General features: G+C 48.3%; 1 protein-coding gene across 1 annotated transcript in view; it reads left to right on the plus strand.

The window, feature by feature from the left end:
• Positions 1-1602: 1602 nt before the first annotated feature.
• SH3BGRL (SH3 domain binding glutamate rich protein like) overlaps positions 1603-20476 on the plus strand; it is a 48527-nt gene continuing 29653 nt past the window's right edge. The window contains exon 1 of the mRNA XM_054996465.1: positions 1603-1773. Coding sequence (XP_054852440.1) covers positions 1729-1773 — 45 coding nt within the window. The 5' untranslated portion in view covers positions 1603-1728. The remainder of the gene's footprint in view (positions 1774-20476) is intronic.

The raw sequence follows: 20476 nt of genomic DNA on the forward strand, positions 1-20476 counted from the left end.
GTTGAGAGCCAGTTTGGTGTAGTGGTTAAGAGCACGGGACTCTAATCTGGAGAAGCCGGGTTTGATTCCCCACTCCTCCACTTGAAGCCAGCTGGGTGGCCTTGGGCGAGTCACAGTTCTTTGGAACTCTCTCAGCCTCACCCACCTCACAGGGTGATTGTTGTGGGGTAAAAATAACATACTTTGTAAACCGATCTGAGTGGGCATATACAAAGGGCGGTATATAAATCGAATGTTATTATTATGATTGTTATTATTGTTGTACACTGGAAGGAAGAGGTGGCAAAGAGAAACAGAAGGCTGGCACTCTGAGTGGGTTTGAGGCCAAGGCACTTGAAGGGCTGCACTTCTTCCCATATTGTCCAGCCCATCAGGCAAGATGTGCCTGCAGAGATGAAGTGAGTGGTGATCAGGCGCAGGGCATTTTCAGTGGTGACACCTCTCCTTTGGAATTCTCTCCCCCTTAATGCCTGCCTGGTACCTACTCAGTTCTCTTTTTGGTACCATGCTAAAACATTTCGTTTCAGCCAGGCTTTTAAAACTTAGGGTTTCCATCTTTTAAAGGCTATTTTTATGTCCTGCTTCTAGCTACAGATCTTTTTATTGGTAAAATTTAAGGCTGCTGAAGGTTGTTTTATGCTCTTGGCTTGATTTTTTTTTTTTACAACTGGTCTCTGGAGAGGTGTAGTTTTTTTCTAAATAAAATCCATGTAAGTTCCATATAGAGGTCTACAGGAGCTGCTAAAGGGTTTTTTATATATACCTGGAGAGGTATCGGGTTTTTTTCCTCAATAAAATCCACTTAAGTTCCATGTAGAATTCGCTGGGATGCTGATAAAGGTTGTTTTATGTGGAATTTTTTGTACCAGTGGTCTCTGGAGAGGTATAATTTCTAAACAAAATCCATGTAAGTTCCATGTAGAGTTCTATGGGATGTTGCTCAAACCTTGCTTTATACTTATCCTTATTATTAGGTACTGTTGGTCTCTGGCAAGGAGAGGTGTCCTTTTTCCAAATAAAACCCACATAAGCTCCACATGGAGTTCCCTGCGATGCCACCGCGTCGAGTCTCAGGGCCAAGCTACACATGACGAATGACACTTGAACAGCAAGTGTATTTCTCCCTGTTCACTTGCCCTCCACTCAATCCACTTGCCGTTCAAGTGTCATTCGTCACTTGTAGCTTGGCCCTCAGTTCTGCCCCAATCGGCCTTGAGGCCACTGTTTCCCACTCTCCCATGTGCAAGGGGAAGAGGAGAAGAGCGGCCTACCTTCCAGGGCCGTTGTAAGGATTCTAACCGGAGGCGGCGCGCACAACAGCCCCAGGCGACCTCCGCCCAGAGCCCCTCTCCCATCCCCGCGCCTCCGTGCCGCGGGGCTTGCTTGCGCCGGGGCCGGCGCGCAACCCCCTTCCCAGCCGAACAAAGGGGCTTCTCTTCCCCTCCCCTCCCCTCCTTTCCCTTCCTCCCGCCCGGAGCTCCCAGCCACGGCCGCCGCGCATCTCGGCCGGCCAATGGCGAGGCGGCGCCCGCCCTTTGGATGGGGATTGGATCGCGGGGGGGCGGGGGGCGGCTTCTCCTCGGCTCGCCCGCCGCCCTCGCTCGGCGTCTTCTGGGCTTGCGAGCAGCCGGCGGGTCCTGCGAAAGGCAGAGGAGGCGGAGCTGCGTCTCTCCCGCGCCGGCGCTGCGTCCTCGCCCGGGATTCAGTTCACTTCGCTTGGCTGCCACGATGGTCGTCAAGGTCTACATCGCTTCTTCCTCCGGCTCGACGAAGGTAAGCGGCCCGCGGCGGGCGTCTCCCTCCCCGCCCCGCTTGGCGCGCCGGGGAAGTCGCTGTCCGGCCCCGCGTCCCCGCCTGCCTGTGCAGCGCTCGGGGCGCGCCAGATCCCCCGCCTTGGGAGACCCGAGGGCGGAGGCGGGGGCGCAGCGGGCGGGAGCTGCGCAGAGGCCGCTTGGGTGTGCAGCGAGCGTGGTCCTGCTGGGGCACTCTCATTAGTTTGCCACCGGAGTCCAGGGGCGCCTTAGAGACGGACACGATTTCTAGGGTGTGAGCTTTCGGGAATCACAGCGCTCTTCTTTTCGCTCTGACTCGCGAAAGTTGGCCTTTAAGGTGCCCCTGGACCTGATCCTTGCAAGCACGGCTACCCATCCGAAAATTTCTTCTTAGAAATTTATTATAACTTTATTTAAAAGAAGAAAAAACAGTAGAAAATGCATAAAGGATCTCGAACAGAATACAGAATAATAGATTTAAGCTACAACAAAAAAATATAAGCAAGATATAGAATGACTTTCTTCAGGTATGAGAATCTTCAGTTTCAGTTTCTGGTATCTGAAGAAGGGAGCTTTGACTCTTGAAAGCTGACACCCTGAAAATCTTGTTGGCCTCTAAGGTGCCAGGGGACTCCAGTCTTGCTGTTCTACTGCAGACCAACACAGCTATCCACTTGAAGCTGCCTTATTACTTGCTACAGTTGTGATCATCTTTAAAATTTCACCACTGAGGCACACGCAGGCTGCAATTCTGTGCGCACTTACCTGCAAATCAAATGCAGTGAGCGCAGTGGGAGTTTTTTTGGAGTCTGCACGAGAGTCCTGTATAGACAGAACTGATCACAATTCTGCAAAGTTTTCAGCAGTAGCTGGTCGGAAAAAAGCTTCCATCTGGACGAGAAGGGGACGGAGGAGGCTTCTGCCACCTTCAGCAAGAAGCGGAAAGCAGCTTGGGGTGCTGTGAATGAGACTGTGGTGGTTTCTGAGGACGTGCAGAGTGCGTTTCCTTACCTCTGAGTAATATCTTTTTGGATCTGGGGGAGAGACCCTCTAGGCTGGAAACAATGCAAACATGGTGCCTTGCTCTTTCTTAGGAAACATGGTAAATCAAGAGTCGTGTTCTTTTAAAGACCTGAGCGCTTCTCTTTCCTCAGCTCTAGAGCTGAAGCGTTACTTTTTCCCCAGGGCTTTTTTTCTGAGGTGGTGGAACTCAGTGGGTTGCCAGCACAGGACCACACAATGATGTCACTTTGGGTCAGCTGGAACAAGGGGGGAGTTTTTTAAAGTTTAAGTCGGGCCTTGGTGAAAATGGTCACATGGCTGGTGGCCCCGCCCCCGATCTCCAGACAGAGGGGAGTTTAGATTGCCCTCCGCGTGCGTGGAGGGCAATCTCAACTCCCCTCTGTCTGGAGATCAGGGGGCGGGGCCGCCAGCCATGTGACCATTTTCAAGAGGTGCCGGAATGCCGTTCCACCGCGTTCCAGCTGAAAAAAAAGTCCTGCTTTCCCCCATACCCCCGGGCCTTTCAGCATCCCGATCCACACCCCTGCGTTTGCTTGTATTTCTTACATTCCTACTTGCAAGGAGCGCAGAGCTGCCGAGGTGAAGTTCCCAGGCTGCCTTTTCTCCTGGTACTGTCCAGACCCAGGTCTGTGTAACATTAGAAATGGAGCGATGACATCTACACCAGTGCATTGGCTAGGAGCCAGGCGTTGAATCAGTGAAAGCACTGAGGTTTGGTTTGGGAGGAGACTGGGCTGCCAGGGGAAAAGAAGTTTTGGGGCCAGTTTGGACAGTCCAGTGCAGACTGGAATAGAGGCTGTGCGTTAGAGTGGGTAGGGTGCCGAGTGCGATCTTGTGAGATCTAGGTTTAGATTCCTGCTTGGACAGGAAGCCCAGGGGCGTAGCTGTTGCCTCGTCGTGCTCACAGATTTGTATGAGGGGATCCTATGCAAGCATTTCATAACACCCCTTTAAGCTTTCGCATGTTTGATTTTTCTCTCCTCCTGCAACTGGTTCTTTGTAAGTGAACAACATGATTTTGCCTGTCATCAGAGAGCCAGTTTGGTGTAGCAGTTAAGAGTGGCAGGACTCCACTCTGGGGTTTCTTTCTCTGCTTGAAGCCAGCTGGGTGACCTTGGTCAGTCACAGCTCTTCCAGAGCTCTCTCAGCCCCACCCACCTCACTGGGTGATTGTCGTGGGGATAATAATAGCACACTTTGTAAACCGCTCTGAGCGGGTGTTAAATTGTCCTGAAGGGTGGTATATAAATCGAATGTTGTTGTTGTTGTTGTTGTTGTTGTCTTCTATCAAGTATGAGCAGGGATGTACAAATTGGCCCTTTTCTTTGCTTTTTGATCTTGTTGGGAGTCTTTTTGCATAGTGCTTCCCCCCCCCCTTTGGATGCCATTTTTGTGCTGTTTGAAAAGCGAAGGTAAACACCCACAGGATGCAAAAAATCAATTCATGTGTATTTGTAAGATACTTCAATCAATTAGTTCCAAAGTGCAATGTGCTTATAACAATTCATACAAAAGGTATCTTATACAAATTTTCTACATGACTGTTTCACACAAGAAACTACTGGTACATAATTACAGTTAAATACGGTATCATTCCCAACTCTGCAGTCTATACATCAGTTCCGGGAAAATAACAGTAGCCCCCATATATGGGGCCGTTGCTTTCTTAATTTAGTTTCTTTCCAATCCCTCTCCCATCCCCGTGCCTCCGTTTGTCTGTTTTGTGCTGTTTGTCTGTTTTGTGCTGTTGGCAGACCTGGGCATCAGTTTTAATAGTAATGTCCCTCTCAAATTTTATTAGTGTGGAAACGGAAACAAAGATATGGGCTGTTCCATCCCAGATGGGGAGACGTCGTGCTTGGAAATGGCACGTGCTCCAGATTTGACATCCTTTATTATCCTAAGAGACGATCTAGCCTGCAGCACTCTGAAAACTTAGAGGACCATCAGGGCCATTGTGCCAGAAGCCTTTTAAGCAGAGATGCTGGAGATGTGAGGTGGGGGCGGCGGGGAGCAGCTTAGACGTGCAAAGCCTACGTAGCGCCACTGAGCTGTGGGCCGGCTGAAAAGTTTTCCTGAAGGTTTAATCAGCTGTGACAGATTTCTATTCAGAATTCCCTCCCCCCCTTTTAAAAAATGGTTTAGAGGAGTATGCACAGACATGTGCACACAGGGGCTTGCATTTAAACTGGAAAGATTGGGGAGGTTACAGTGAAAAGCCTCCTTCAGCACCTCTTCTCAACCTCCCGCTGTTGCTTCAATTAACAGTAAAAGAGGAAATCCTGATTTCAGAGCTTGTGTGTCCCATTGACATTGAGTTAAACTCTTTGCAGTTTGAATTCAGAATGCTGGGTTTGGAATCTAGACGACTAACGTATTCTTGGTGGCAGTGAGGAGTAGAAGAGTGTGAAACTCTTGCACATGGATCATCATCAGCAATGTGAGCAGCGTCATGCTAGAGGGAGGGAACTTTTGCCTCTTGCGCGGCAGCCTTCTCTCCCCCCCCCCGTGCCGCTTTGCCAGAGGACACAAAGGGGCAGTGTGGTGAGGAAATGGGGCGGTTTGCAAGCAGGTGGGGGATTGGGAAAAGCCGTCCTCTGCAGATGAGAAAAGCCCTTTCCTCAGAGGAGCTGCTGCTACTGTGCTGACAGGCTTCATAATATCTTGCAGGAACTGCTGACGCCGTCTGTGGCTTGCTCGGAGTATATTTTAAGTCCCGTTTCTCAAAACATGCATCTCTACGCAGGCCTGTACGATTTGTGGTATTCAGGCCAAATCAAACATGGATTAAATAGATCCACCTCCTGGATAAACTCTGAGAAATCCAAGCGCATTCCCTTCCCCCTCCCCAAAAAAGGCACTGGGGTTGAAATGTGTTTCTTCCCCCTAAACTCAGAAAGCACAAGAATTGGAGGCGGTCACTCGAGGACGAGAGGTACTCTGCATACGCTCAGAAGAACCATCGTGCTGTCTTTCACCCTTCCCCCCCTTCTTTCCTCTAGGCTAATTACAGCCAGGTGAGAGTCTGTTTCGGCAGCTGACCTGTATGGGGAGGGGCCATGAAAAGTCTGGCCTCTCCCCCCACACTGTGTCCTTGATGCAAAACTGCTCCCATGCCAGCTGCTTTCTTTTTAAAAAAAACATTGGGAATATTCTTCATGGCTCTCTCAGCTGTTTTTCTTTAAAGGTTTGGTTTTCCAGCCTAAATATGCCAGGGAGTGATGAAGCCTAGATTGGAGGGAGGAAATGGGGGGCAGAATGCTTTTGGCATTCTTGGACAATAATGCAGGGCAGGGTGCCCTTTCCTCCCACCCCATGTGATTATTCCGGAGGAGTGCCTGTATCTTGGACTAGTTTACTAGCTTAAATACACACTGAGTGGCTATTGTTAGCATAATTAAGTGGGCCTTTTGCTTGGTATGTGTGCTGAAAGGCATACATTCCTTGGCTCTGAAAAACGGGAAGAGTGACTGTTTGTCCCATGTGGATAACCTTACTATATTTTGTAATGAGAAAAGTAACCAGTGCACAGCTGGAATTTTTCAGGCAATGCCAGTGCACCCAAAAGCAGGCTGTTAAACTTTGCTGAGAATCTTCTTGTGCTTTTTTGTCTTTGCTCGTCCCCTGTCAAAATGCTTTCTGAAAAAGCCCCATAGGAACTACTCATGCGCAAGAGCGCTGCTGTGGTGCATGCTCACAGAGCTGCTGTCAGAACCGTTCCAGCTTCCAGCTTGATGCAATAAGTTGACCTCCCTTGCATAAACGTACTCACAGACTTTGCAGTACAAGCATCTTGCTAAAAACATAGCAGTGCGGTCTAAACTGGCATCGTTCAGGTGATCTGGTTCCATGCAGATTGTGGTGCTTAGTGGCTCCAGAAATAATTGTGCAATCAATTATGGCAGGGAAGGGTGCATGGGAAACACCTAAAGAGAGAGAGACTGTTGTTTTATTGCATTGTAACTGCATAAGTTTGCTGAGTGGGATCTACATATTAGTGTCTAAAAAAGCTCATCCCAAAGGTCCTCTCAGATGTTCTCACAAATGCACGTGAGAACATGTGGGTGGGGCATCTTTTCTGTGGAACTGCCTTGGGAAAGGGGGAATGCATTTTGTGCAAAGAAGTGCATTTGTGCAAGGAAGGGGGTCATCCTGTTAGGTCAAGCTCAGAAAAGGGTGGGGGTGCTGATTTGGAACCATCAGCTTGCTGTCTCTGAAGTTGGGGGTCCTTTGCTCTCCTAGCCAGATGAAGGCTTCTTACAGATAAGACGTTTCCCCCTCCCTTGACAGCTGGAAGCACGTCTGAAAGGCACCTGAATCTTCCCTTTAATTACTGACGGTGTACAGAAGATGCACAATAAAGCAGATCTGTTTCAATAGGTGCAGCTGGAGATGGTTACTATTGGGCTATTTTAACAGTTGGCCATAGTTACAAACCTAACTGGTGTGGGCATTAAGCAGACGATGCCATTGAGGAGTGGCTTGAACAAGGAAGAGGTCAGGATGTGGATGCTTTCTATCAAGACAAAATAATGGCTAGCGTTTGACCTAAAAGACAGTCCCAGGACAGGTAGAAATGGAGGAGGGCGGGGCTTCTGCGCCTCTCTTTTTAAAGAAGACTCCACTTCAGCAAAGATTTTGTCTGAAGCACTAACGGTGCTTTTTTTTTTTTTTGCAGATACAGATCTTTAGTCAGTCTGTAAATTGTACAGAAATATTTTGATACAGATTTATATGCATACATTGGGTACAATCTACTGGGAATTCCTCTTGTGCAAAACTTCTTCGAAGTTGCTTAAGAGGGCACATCTCCTACCTAAAAACAGTGCTTATTTACAACACCTGAAAAGGAACTGGCTTAGGAAAGGTGTTCAGGCTATATACTGTGTTGGCACCAACAACTTACATACTTTTCCTGCACTAGATCTCTTTCCTGACATTACAAAACCTGAGTGCTGATGTGCTTGTGTGTAACCCTTACAGTCTCAGCGCAGTGCAAATTGACTGAGCAAGGTGCACAGAAAACTGCAAGGTCTTTTCCTTGCCTAGATTTAAAGAAATTGTAGCAACAAGCAGATGTACAGCTTTTAAAATTGTTTTATGGAATTGGTAAGTTTGGGCTCATTGGCTACTAGCAGGGCTTTTTTTCAGCTGGAACACAGTGGAACAGCGTTCCGGCACCTCTTGAAAATGGTTGCATGGCCGGTGGCCCCGCCCCCTGATCGCCAGAGAGAGGGGAGTTGAGATTGCCCTCCGCGCCACAGTGTGGAGGGCAATCTCAACTCCCCTCTGTCTGGAGCTCAGGGGACAGGGCCACCAGCCATGCGACCATTTTCGCTGAGGGCAATTTAAACTTTAACACACACCCCGTTCCAGCTGACCCAAAGTGATGTCATCGTGTGGTCCTGAGTTCCACCGCTGAGTTCCACCACCTCTTTTCCCAGAAAAAAAGCCTGGCTACTAGCGACATGCTTTTTCCCCCCTTTGCGTTCCTATGCAGTAGATGCAAACCTGGTTTTTTGTTTTGTTTTGATTTTTGCTTTTTATGGCTGAGAGTTCAGCACAATGAAATGGCATTAAGAGCTCCAAAAGTCTAGCAGAACAATGATTATATTAATAATGAATGTGCCGCGAAGGGAATTTGGCACAAACTCTGGCTGTCCTCTTGTCAATAAGCGTCTTGCCAAGGTCAGGGCTTTTTTAGCGCTGGTACTTGCTTTTCTTGTGTAGGGTGTGGTGTGGGTCACTTCTTGTTTTCCCAACATTTTATAAGGCGAGACTGAACCCTGCAAGGTGCAGATTTCCTTTAAACGTTCAACAGGCAAGGAGTTCTTTTGGATTACAGCTGCTTTTGCAGAGATAAACATTTGTGGAGCCCATACTCTTTATTCTTATGAAAGTGGGATGGAAATACAATGGGACTGAGCTGGTACTGTCTTACTTGATAAACTGCCTTGTGCTTCACAGAACCATTAATGCCTCTAGGATCTGCCATGCCGGTCAGTTTCCCAGTCAGATATTGTCAGGTAACCGTTGCAGAGGTTGAAGTTGAGAATGCTGCCGTGTTGATGGCAGCTCCCTTTTGACAATTTAAATGATGATGTCATTAGCTAGCCAGGGTAGGAGGACCAAGGGCTGCTTCTCTCAGAGTCTCTCTACACAATACTTTTGACGCGTGTTCTTTATGTGTCGGGAGACACAGTGTTAGCCAGGAAGCGTCGTTTTAAATGACAGAGCTGGTGGAGATCACTCTGGAGGGGATGGATGCTTTCACAGCCCTCTGTTGCCTCTGGCGTCTCTCCTTCTGGAGCCTTTGCCCTGCCGAGGCTTGGTTAATTCAAAGTTTTAAGCAGTGAGGGCGGCAGGGTAAAAGCTACAAAAGGGAAGACAGTCCAGCATGCCAGAGGTGGCGGCGGGCTGTGAGAGAATCCGTCTCCTCCGGAGCGATCTCCGCCGCTTCTGTCTTTCAAAACTACTTTTTCCGGCTAACGTTGCATCTCCCCGCGCTTGATGGACACACGCCCCAGCCTCTTGTCTAAAGAGACTCTTGGTTATTGACTCCTGTCACTTCTCAGGTTTTACCATAGCTCTTTGGTTTCTGAAACCTGCTTGGGGTATTTTTAGAGAGAACTTGTTATCGTATGAAGCTGCCTTCCTCCAAACCAGACCATTGATCCATTTCATTCAATACTGCCTACTGCAACTGGTCTCGGGTGGAGAAAAGTTTCTCCAGAGATTCTTTAATGGGTGTTGCTAAAGATTAAATGGGGGGGGGCTTCTGCATGTGATCTGCCATTGAGCTATGGACTGTCCCTTAAAGATGGCCTAATTGCGAGGTTGTGCTGTTCCCATGTAGTACTTCCTTTTATTCTCAGATGTTTTTGTAACTCAATCACACATCTAACCATATGGGTTAGGTCAATACGATACATTTATTATTGAAGGCATCCGCTGCTCAAAAATTGGCAAACAACATGGAGATGCAAAGCAACTAATCTTTGGCGAAAAGTCGTTCTTTTCAAATGCTTGATGGTTGCAAATTTGCCAAGAAACTTAACAGCTGTGTTGAAATCCAGTACATTTAAAAATGCCATTTTACAAGTCTTGATTTCGCCTTGGTTGTAATCAAACCTGTGTAGAAAGTGATACGGTTGCTCCCACTGGTCTGTGAAATGAATGCTGAGATTTTTAAAGACTGATAACTTTTGTAGACTTCACGATCAAAGCTCTGTTAGAAGTCCTTAACCTCTCTCTCCTTTTTCAGCTGGTAGAACAGGTATAGCCTGAACTTATAGAACAAGAAGAAGAATCGATCAAAGGTCCTAATGTGGTCAGCCTTTATGATTGCAGCCATGTGGGAATGGCTGGCTGCAGGCAAATAGACAATTGCCCATAGAAATGCCCGGCAAGAGAACACAACCCTCCCCTACTTGTTTCTTGTTAAGCTTCCTTACACCCTTTGGTGGTATAGTCAGGGCTTTTTTCCTGGGAAAAGAGGTGGTGGAACTCAGTGGGTTGCCCTCGGAGAAAATGGTCACATGGCTGGTGGCCCGGTCCCCTGATCTCCAGACAGAGGGGAGTTGAGATTGCCCTCCGTGCCGCTCAGCGGCGCGGAGGGCAGTCTCAACTCCCCTCTGTCTGGAGATCAGGGGGCGGGGCCACCAGCCATGTGACCATTTTCAAGAGGTTCCGGAACTTCGTTCCCCCGCGTTCCCCCTGAAAAAAAGCCCTGTGTATAGTGGTTAGAGCATCAGACAAAGGCATGGGAAATCCAGGTTCAGATCTTCACCATGCTGTGGAAGCTGCTCGTTCTCACCATAGCCTACTTTATAGGGTATTTTTGAGAAAATAAAATGGAAGAGGGGGAAATGATGGATGCTGCTCTGCATTCCTCGAAAAGAGGATGGGATAAAAACGTAGCACACAATACTGTCTGGTAGGCAAAGAACAGCTTCTTCTGTAATTGCTATTGCTTAAACCTGGGACTTTCCACCTCCAGGACGCAGGTTTATCACTGAAAAGCATCCCTCCCTGTGGTCTTGCTCCCTGAGCGGGACTAGGAAGTGAGCACTCTTTTGCTTCTTAGCTGTATCTGTGGAGGCAATAGGGTTTCTTTTAGCCTTTGGTTTGACTAACATATGGCTCCAATATCTTCCTGGCAATATCCTCTTACTTGAATTCTCTCTGGGGCAGTTAAGAAAACTGACTGTTTTTTCAGATAAATGCACAGGACAGAATGCTCTGTGAGTTGGACAAAACATTTGGCCTGGATGAGGGAGACTCTCGACTTCCCATCCATCTTTTGACAGCCTGCCAAGGCCTGGAAATCATTGAATAATATTTCCCGTCCAAACAAAGTATGCTTGTCTTCCTCTCCCCCCTTTCTCCCACCACGGCAATATAATCTGTGGAGTTGCATTCTGTCATTTGTGCAGACAAAGAGGTGTGTGTACTACACTTAAAAATAAAATGAAAAGTATGAGCAACTCTATGCCTTCACCCCAAGTATGAATTCTGATCCTGTATAAATTATGAAGAGCCCCCTGGCGCAGAGTGGTAAGCTGCAGTACTGCAGTCCAAGCTCTCCTCACGACCTGAGTTAGATCTTGGCGGAAGCCCCGTTCAGGTAACCAGCTCAAGGTTGACTCAGCCTTCCATCCTTCCGAGGTCGATAAAATGAGTACCCAGTTTCCTGGGGGTAAAGTGCAGATGACTGGGGAAGGCAATGGCAAACCACCCCGTAACAAAAAGTCTGCCAAGAAAACGTCATGATGCGACGCCCCCCTATGGGTTAGTAATGATTCGGTGCTTGCACCTTTACCTCTTTTATAAATTATGAACAATTATTTGTTGCCTGCTTACCAGCCTGCTTACCTCGCCGTGCTCAGCCCATGCTTCTAAAAGGACCTGATTCAAAATACCCCAAATCAGTGCGGGGGAAAGCTGCGGGGAGGGTAAAGGAAGAGAACGTGGCAAATGCACACGGCCACTAAGAATAAAGAGGCCAAGCTGGCAGCGGCTGCGGGGAGGGAAGCACTTAGCAAGCAGCATGCTGATTCCGTGAGGAGGCACTCTGGATTCCGTGTCTGTTCTGAGGTTGACATGCCTGCGGAGAATTGAGCAGCCGCATGCAAAACTAGTGCGTGAATAGAAGACGTGCCACCATTGGGTTTTGCAACCAATCTTCAAACCATGCGGACTAAATTGAAGCTCGGGGGTTCTCGGGTTCCTGGGTTCTGTGCTCACTCCAGATTTTTAACGTCATGGGGATTACAATTGTAGAATTGGATATAGCTGTGCATTTGGGCTTTGTGCTGCCTTTACTTTTAATGCCCGTCCTTTAGAGGGTGTCTTGGATGCTGTGGCCAGAGATGCCGTAGAAATGTGAAGGAAACTCAGTATCAGGTGAGTCCAAATTCCCCGGGCTCAGCTAAGACAAAGCATGCCTGTGTTCATATCCATTTGTTGAACTGCAGCAGTTAATGGATAACCCAAGTTAAGCGCCTGCCCTCCGGCCATTGGGGAGGCTGCTTCCATGTTTACTTTGGACCAGACAAATGCCATTTTCACAGGCGTGTCAAAGTCAAACATTGTTTGCCTGACTGGAGAGAATGCCAAGGGGCCGGGCTCTTTTTCTCCTGAAAAGCAGTAATTGGGGTTATGACTGATGATTTGGGAGGCCAATTTTGCTTTAAAAAAAGCATGGAAGGCCCAGTTTTGAAATTTGATCGTATGTCTGCACAGCGGGCAGAAGCTAGTGGTTTGGGCCCAAGCCTATTTTGCTTCTCTGTTTTGTAAAGGAAAGGGGGAGGGCACCAACGCTGGGCTTAAAATAATCTGCTTTCTTGTGTCTCTCTTGAACACCGACGTGCCTGGTGCTAAATTCTGTTGTCTTGGCTTGCAAGTTCAGAAACTGATATTTGAGCTCAGAATTCAGCATGCTTTTTTTAAAAAAAAGGCCAGTTCCTTCTCTATGGACTGAAGCGGGAATTTCTTCTTGAAATTTCCAAAGCTGCAGCGCATGGAACTGCACTGGGCCATATTGGACCCATTGATCCATGCAGCTCAGTCTACTTGGGCAGCTCTCCAAGGTTTCCTAGCAGAGAGAAGTCTTCTCCCCTTCCCCACTCCAGCTTTCTACTTGAGATCCTTCAACTAGAGATGCCAAGATTGGACCTGGGACCTTCTGTGCACAGAGCCAGTTCTGTGCTGTTTAGCTGCTGCTCCCATGTTCAAGCAGGAGACTAAAGGTGGGTTCTGGATCTGCAAAGACTGAGGAATGTTGCTTGGGAAGAAATTCAGAGGCTCCTTGGGCAGCTGTGGTCAGCCTTTCTTTACCGTGCTTGCCCCAAGTCAAGTCCAGAGGATGAGCTTCTTCTGAGCTCACTATAATCCACAGGCAGTCCTCTCATTCTTCTGTGACTTGGAGTGGCTTTGCCTCTAGTCTGTGGATGCAGGCGCATCGGTCTCTATGTCACAGGTCAACAGGAAACATCTTTGAACGGCGCCACAAACTTCCATTGGCCTGTATCCCTCCCTGCCTCATAGCTGCGGTAGCTGCTGACTGGTGCCCTGGCAGCTCCTCGGACGTGGGAATTCTTGGGATTATGTGAAAGTCCCAAGGGAGCATGCGTTTCTTCTTCTTTTTTATGTTTAATGCACTGCCTTTCTCCTCACTGGGGACCCGAAGTGGCTTACATCATTCTCCTCTCCTCCATTTTGTCCTCCCAACCATTGGTGAGGTGGGTTAGCCTGAGAATATGTGACTGGTCACCCAGCGAGCTTCCGTGGCCAAGCAGGGAGGGAATTGAACTTGGGTCGCTCAGATCCTAGTTCGCCGCTGTAGCCACGACAGCATGCTGGCTCTCCAGAAAAGCAGGACATGTTGGAAGCTGCCGAGCAGGCAGCCGATAGGATTGGTGTTGGTGAAAGGAGGCTGTGGCAGCGGTAAGCCATCTCTCCTTGACATCTGAGGCCATGGGGGCAGGGGACTGGAGTCGGAAGGTGACTGAGGACCGAGGAAGAGAGTGGACTCAGGAAGCTGCCTCATACTGAATCAGACCTCTTGGTCCTTCGTGATCAGCATTGTCTACTCCAGGGGTCCCCAACCATTTTGAGCTTGGGGGCACCTTTGGAATTCTGGCACTGGATGTTGAGCGCAACCACAAAATAGCTGCCACAAGAGGCAGAGCTGGAGATCTCCTGGAATTACAACTGATCTCCAGGCAATAGAGGTCAGTTGCCCTGGAGAAAATGGCTGCTTTGAAGGGTGGACTGTGGAATTATACCCCACTGAGGCCCCTCCCTTCCCCAAACTCCACCCTCTTCACGCTCCACCCACTCAAATCTCCAGGAATTTTCCAACCTGGACCTGGCAACCCTAAGTAGAGCCAACCACAAAACGTCAAGGAATGAGGTAATGCATAACTGATAGTATCTCTTTAACATTTCAGGCAGAAGCTCTGCTTACCGGGATGCCTTTTAAAAGTAACGTACTGTTTAAACACATTTTCTTGCATTCGCACAGTTTATGTTCAGTCATACAGTAAAGATTCTTGGGCTGCGGTGGCAGCTGCTGCTGAAGCAACTTTTAAAAAATCTGTACAGCCAATCAGAAACCCTGCTGTACAAAACCCCCACCTGGCCATGGCCCTTTTCTAAAAACATTTGGCAGGGACCAGGAAAGGTGTCTGTCGTGCACCGTGGCACCCGCGGGCACCACATTGGGGGAACCCTGGTCTGCTCAGACTGGCAGCGGCCCTCCCGGGTCTCAGGCAGACGTCTTTCACATCACCCACTACCTGATCCTTTCAGTTGGAGATGCCGGGTATTGAACTGGGAACCTTCGTCATGCAAAGCAGATGTTTTTACCACTGAGCCACAGGCCCTCCCTGATGCTCCCCACCTTCCTCCTTATGTGAGCAGGAAGCTTCGTGTGTGCAGATGCTGCACATTGAATCAAACTTTGCTGATTATATCTGATCGACTAATGCCAGGGTTTTGTAATTCAAAGCCCAAGATTTTTTTTTAAATCCTTCTGATTAATTAGAACAGCCTGTCTGTTTCCCTGGCATGCACTGGCACTAAATACTTCTCTTAGATTTAAGCAAAATAGAGCTGGTGATTGTTCAGAAACATTCGGTTAATCTCCTGGGAGGAGGGGAAGAAAAGCAAACGGCATTACAGAAGCACTTTTTTAGTGTCATTGTTGCAATAGCTCTTAGATGTGGCGATGTCTAAGATGTCTATTGGTTTCGGGTTGGTTTCTAAACTAATGTGCATGGAACCGTCCTGTGAATACTTTTGTCTCTTTAAAAATTTGGTCTTGATTTTAGCATTTGAAAAAAACCTGAATTTAATTGTATAGCGTGGGCAGTGTTTATTACCCTTTATAAATGGAAACAAGTAGACAGAGAGGCCCCTGCCCCAAGGAGTCTACTATTTAAGAGTTATCGATTCAGTGGGTGGAAGAAGCTAACAGTGATATCTTAAGCAGAATCAAAAAGAGTCCAGTAGCACCTTTAAGACTAACCAATTTTATTTTATTGTAGCATAAGCTTTCGAGAATCAAGTTCTCTTCATCAGATGCCTGATCCGAACTGGTCAAATACAGAAGAGGAGGGGAGGGGAAAGAAGGGGACATATATCACAAGACGACAGGATGCAATTAGTGTGAAGGCAATCAAAACATTCCTTTGCTTGTAAATGTAAACATCTCCTTTTGGTGTGGAGTCAGTTTGCCGTGTTAGTTTGCCGCAGTGAAGGTATACAATTCCTATGTAGTATAAGCCCTCGATAACCACAGCTCTCCCTGCCAGCTGCATTTGACAAAGAGAACTGCAGTCCCCAAAAGCCCACACGTACTCAGGCTGAGATAATTGACAAACAAAGCCCACACCAGGCGTCTCTGGGCTCCCCCAGACCACACCTCTGTAAAGGAAATCTGTTACCTGTGATAATGTGATAACCATTCATAGTCTCTATTCAGTCCCAGCTTGACAGAGTCAAATTTGCATATGAATTCCAATTCAGCAGCCTCCCGTTGGATTTTGTTTTTGAAGGGTTTCTGTTGAACCACAGCGACTTTTAAGTCTTTGGTGGAATGTCCTGGTAGATTGAAGTGTTCTCCCACTGGTTTTTGGACGTTTCCATTTCTAATGTCAGATTTGTGTCCATTTATTCTTTTGCGTAGAGGTTGGCTGGTTTGTCCAATGTACAGAGCAGAAGGACATTGTTGGCACATGAGGGCATATATCAGATTGGAGGATGAGCAGCTGTAAGAGCCAGAGACAGTGTAGTTGATGCCATTGGGTCCTGTAATTGTATTCCCTGGGTAGATATAGGGGCAGAGCTGGCATCTGGGTCTGACTCCACACCAAAAGGAGATGTTTACATTTACAAGCAAAGGAATGTTTTGATTGCCTTCACACTAATTGCATCCTGTCGTCTTGTGATATATGTCCCCTTCTTTCCCCTCCCCTCCTCTTCTGTATTTGACCAGTTCGGATCAGGCATCTGATGAAGAGAACTTGATTCTCGAAAGCTTATGCTACAATAAAATAAAATTGGTTAGTCTTAAAGGTGCTACTGGACTCTTTTTGATTTTGCTACTACAGACTAACACGGCTAACTCCTCTGGATCTTAAGCAGAGTCACTCCAGTCTAAGCTCATTGATTTCAATGGGCTTAGACTGGAGTAACTTTGCTTAGGATTGCACTGTAAGTGTAGCAGATTGGGGGCGGGGGGTTGGAAGGAAATGGAGCGAATATGAGCAGTTTTAATTCTCTTCCATTTAACCTAAATTCTTAAGTCTACCAACAGGATGCACTTTCTAAAAGCTGATTGCATGGAAAGGGGTGTGTGTCTTTTTTTGGAAACTGAATCAGAATCTCCTTGCATGGGATTTTGTTCAGACAGTTTCTTTCGAGGCTTCAGATGCTGTTCTGGCTTTTTAAATGGTCTTTGTTAACTGATTTTTAAAGTGATTTTTTTTCTTGTCTAGGATGGCAAGGTATGTCTTTTTGGAAAAAGCAGTCTTAAAAAGTATTAATTAAGTCAGGATGGTGCTGGAGGGAGTGGAGCTGCTTCACGGCCTCGGCAGTTAGTTTTATTCTGTCCCATAATGAGAGGCTGGCTTAACTTGTATGAAGGCTCCGGTATGCTTTTGTGGGTTATAGGGAACGGTTGGTGGAGAGATGCTACTCACTGCTGTAAAGCCTTTGCAAGCAGGTGTTCATTAAGCAACATTTGGGATATTGAATGATTGCATCTGGTGCCAACAGCATGCCAGATGCTGTCCCTAAGTTGTCTTGAATATCCCTTTGTTCAGAAGGATCTCCAGTCCCACCCCTTAGTAGTTTATTCCTTTCTTTTTCTTTTTGGCTCTTTCCCAATTTTATGCTTTATTCCACCGGGGCTTTCTACACATCATAAGTTCCCAGGAATGAGTTTTGCACTTTCTGGGACCTGTTCTAGCTTACCAAACCCATTTTGGCTCCAAGTTGTCCCAAGGAAAGCTGATGTCTTTGCGTAAAAATGTACGTGCAGCTTTGCAACTCTGTTGACCGGAAGGCCCATCTGACTTTTCTGACTCCCTGAAGAAAAGCCAGCTGCCTTTCGTTTACTTTTTTGTCAAGCTGTCGGAAGCAAAGCAATTTTGCAGCCGAAAGAAACTCAGCTGCTCTGTGAGGAACAAATGAAAAGGTTGTGCTTGGAATGTACTCGGCTCTTTTTTAAAATCACCTTGCAACAAATTGTCTTAATGTGAAGAGCTCTCTGCTTTGCATTCTACAGTTTTCTGATCTTATGTTGGAAACATTGAGCCACATTGAGCCAAGCGTGGCATTGAACAAAGAGTAGGATTTTTTTTAAATGACAGATTCTGGGTAAGGAATTATTTACTTACAGCATTCATCTGGCAATTTGGGGTGGGAAACTGACCCAAGAGAAAAGAATGAAATGGTCCTCTCCTTTCCTGGTGTGGGTCTCCCCCTGCCAAACCGCATTTCCCCTGGCTGCATTCTCTTAGAATAATGTTCTGATAAATCTTTATGAAGCCATAGATTGTGTGTAGAGTTCAGGGCTTTTTTTCTGGGAAAAGAGGCGGTGGAACTCAAGACCACACAATGACATCACTTTGGGTCTGCTGGAAGAAGGGGGGCGTTTTTTAAAGTTTAAATTGCCCTCGGCGAAAATGGTCACATGGCTGGTGGCCCCGTCCCCTGATCTCCAGACAGAGGGGAGTTTAGATTGCTCTCCTCAACTCCCCTCTGTCTGGAGATCAGGGGGCGGGGCCACTGGCCATGTGACCATTTTTAAGAGGTGCCGGAACTCCGTTCCACTGCATTCCCACTGAAAAAAAGCCCTGGTAGAGTTCCACCCTCTATTGTTTTCTGTGTACATTGACACATCAGTGTTAGTTTCACTTGGGATAGGATCTTCTGCACCTTTTGCAGTCAGTCCCCAGAGAACAGCTGCAGGCCTTAAAATCTAAGTGGGGGTTACTTTCTTCCGACAACTCACTGTAGAGTGGTTGTGTGCTTTTTAAAATATATATTACCTTCACTTAATCCAAGCGTGTCATGGTTGGCTGTGTTATGTATTTTGAGTTCTCCCTCTGAGGCGGGGGACATCTTGGGTGATTCCCACCAGCCAATCAGGGAGGCAGGAACTAACTTCCTTCCTCTTCCTGTTTGCATGTGGGACCACCCTCTCTTCAGTTCTGTTCCTGCCTCCAGGAGGAGCAGTTCTGCAGCAGACGAGCTCTGCTGCCTTTTTTCTCTCTATCTCTTATTTATCTTTCTTCTTCCTCAAACCATTCTTTACCGTACTCCTTACTTACTTCATTACCTTACTCTCCTCCCATTTCCTCTTCTTTTACTCCTCTTGCCAAAGAAAGAAAAGAAGAGGACGAGATGGTCTCTAGGGAGTCATCGGACTCTGAGGAAAGCTCCATGGAGAAGAATTTGGGCTGTTCCCACGGAGAGCCATCCTTCCGGTGGCGGGAACAGGCCCAGCCAGCACCAGCATGCCTCTGAGGCTGTATGGGTTCCCTGGCAAGGAGAATATGGGCTGTTCCCATGGAGTGCCGTCCTACCGATGGCGGGAACAGGCCCAGCCAGCACCAGCATGCCTCTGAGGCTGTATGGGTTCCCTGGCAAGGAGAATACGGGCTGTTCCCATGGAGTGCCGTCCTACCGATGGCGAGAACAGGCCCAGCCGGCACCAGCATGCCTCTGAGGCTGTATGGGTTCCCTGGCGAGGAGAATATGGGCTGTTCCCATGGAGTGCCGTCCTACCGATGGCGGGAACAGGCCCAGCCGGCACCAGCATGCCTCTGAGGCTGTATGGGTTCCCTGGCAAGGAGAATACGGGCTGTTCCCATGGAGTGCCGTCCTACCGATGGCGGGAACAGGCCCAGCCGGCACCAGCATGCCTCTGAGGCTGTATGGGTTCCCTGGCGAGGAGAATACGGGCTGTTCCCATGGAGTGCCGTCCTACCGATGGCGGGAACAGGCCCAGCCGGCACCAGCATGCCTCTGAGGCTGTATGGGTTCCCTGGCGAGGGGAATATGGGCTGTTCCGTCCTACCGATGGCGGGAACAGGCCCAGCCGGCACCAGCATGCCTCTGAGGCTGTATGGGTTCCCTGGCAAGGAGAATACGGGCTGTTCCCATGGAGTGCCGTCCTACCGATGGCGGGAACAGGCCCAGCCGGCACCAGCATGCCTCTGAGGCTGTATGGGTTCCCTGGCAAGGAGAATACGGGCTGTTCCCATGGAGTGCCGTCCTACCAATGGCGGGAACAGGCCCAGCCGGCACCAGCATGCCTCTGAGGCTGTATGGGTTCCCCGGCGAGGAAATGGCCTTGGAAGAGACGCAGGCCTCTCAACAGCCCCCTCTTCCACAGAGGGAGCTTGTTCAAACAGCGTGCCTCAGCCGGCCAGCTGAGAACAGCGCCACCTGGCGGAGCTCAATTTTGGCGGGAAACAACGCGACGCGCTTGCCAATCTCCTGGCAGAAGAGACACGGCTGAAACATAATCCAGGCAGTCCCTGGCTGTTCCCATGGAGTCGTTCTGCCTGCCGTGGGAACAGACCTTGTTGGCGCCGACAAGCCCTCGAGGGTGGCCCGGCTCCCCGATGCACAAGCAGCAGAGTCTGAAGACAGGCCAAAAAAAAAAAAGAGAGAGAGCTCCAGCCAACAAGCCCAGGAGGGCCACGTATGTAGGTGTTCCCCCGAGGGTGTTATACCTCCAGCAGTTATTCCTGTCAGCAATTAGACTGACTATGAGGGAGGAAATCCTGTCGCTTTGCCAGTCAGAAGCACCTTGGCCCTATAAAGATTCCAGAAATCTCCTCAGCCCTGGCACCATGTGAATGTGCCCATGCCAATCTCCTGGCTGGAGATTTTTACAGCAGGCCTTTCCCCTTTGGATTTAGCCCTGCTTTTACAACAGGATCTAGCCCTGCCTTTCCCTGTCAGATGGGTAATGTATAAAGGGCGCAAATTTGCCAGTGTCTTTGAACCTTTTAACTCTTAAGACTAACCAGGAGGGAGGAAATAGTGGTGTGGTATCTGCCTCCTCCTCCCTCCATGAGTAAGGCTGTAGCTCTGTAGAAGAGCTTCTGCTTTTTATGCAAAAGATCCAGGTTTGTTCCCCATTAACTCCAGTTTAAAAG

The sequence above is a fragment of the Eublepharis macularius genome, chromosome 13 (assembly GCF_028583425.1).
Source record: "Eublepharis macularius isolate TG4126 chromosome 13, MPM_Emac_v1.0, whole genome shotgun sequence".
NCBI lineage: Eukaryota > Metazoa > Chordata > Lepidosauria > Squamata > Eublepharidae > Eublepharis > Eublepharis macularius.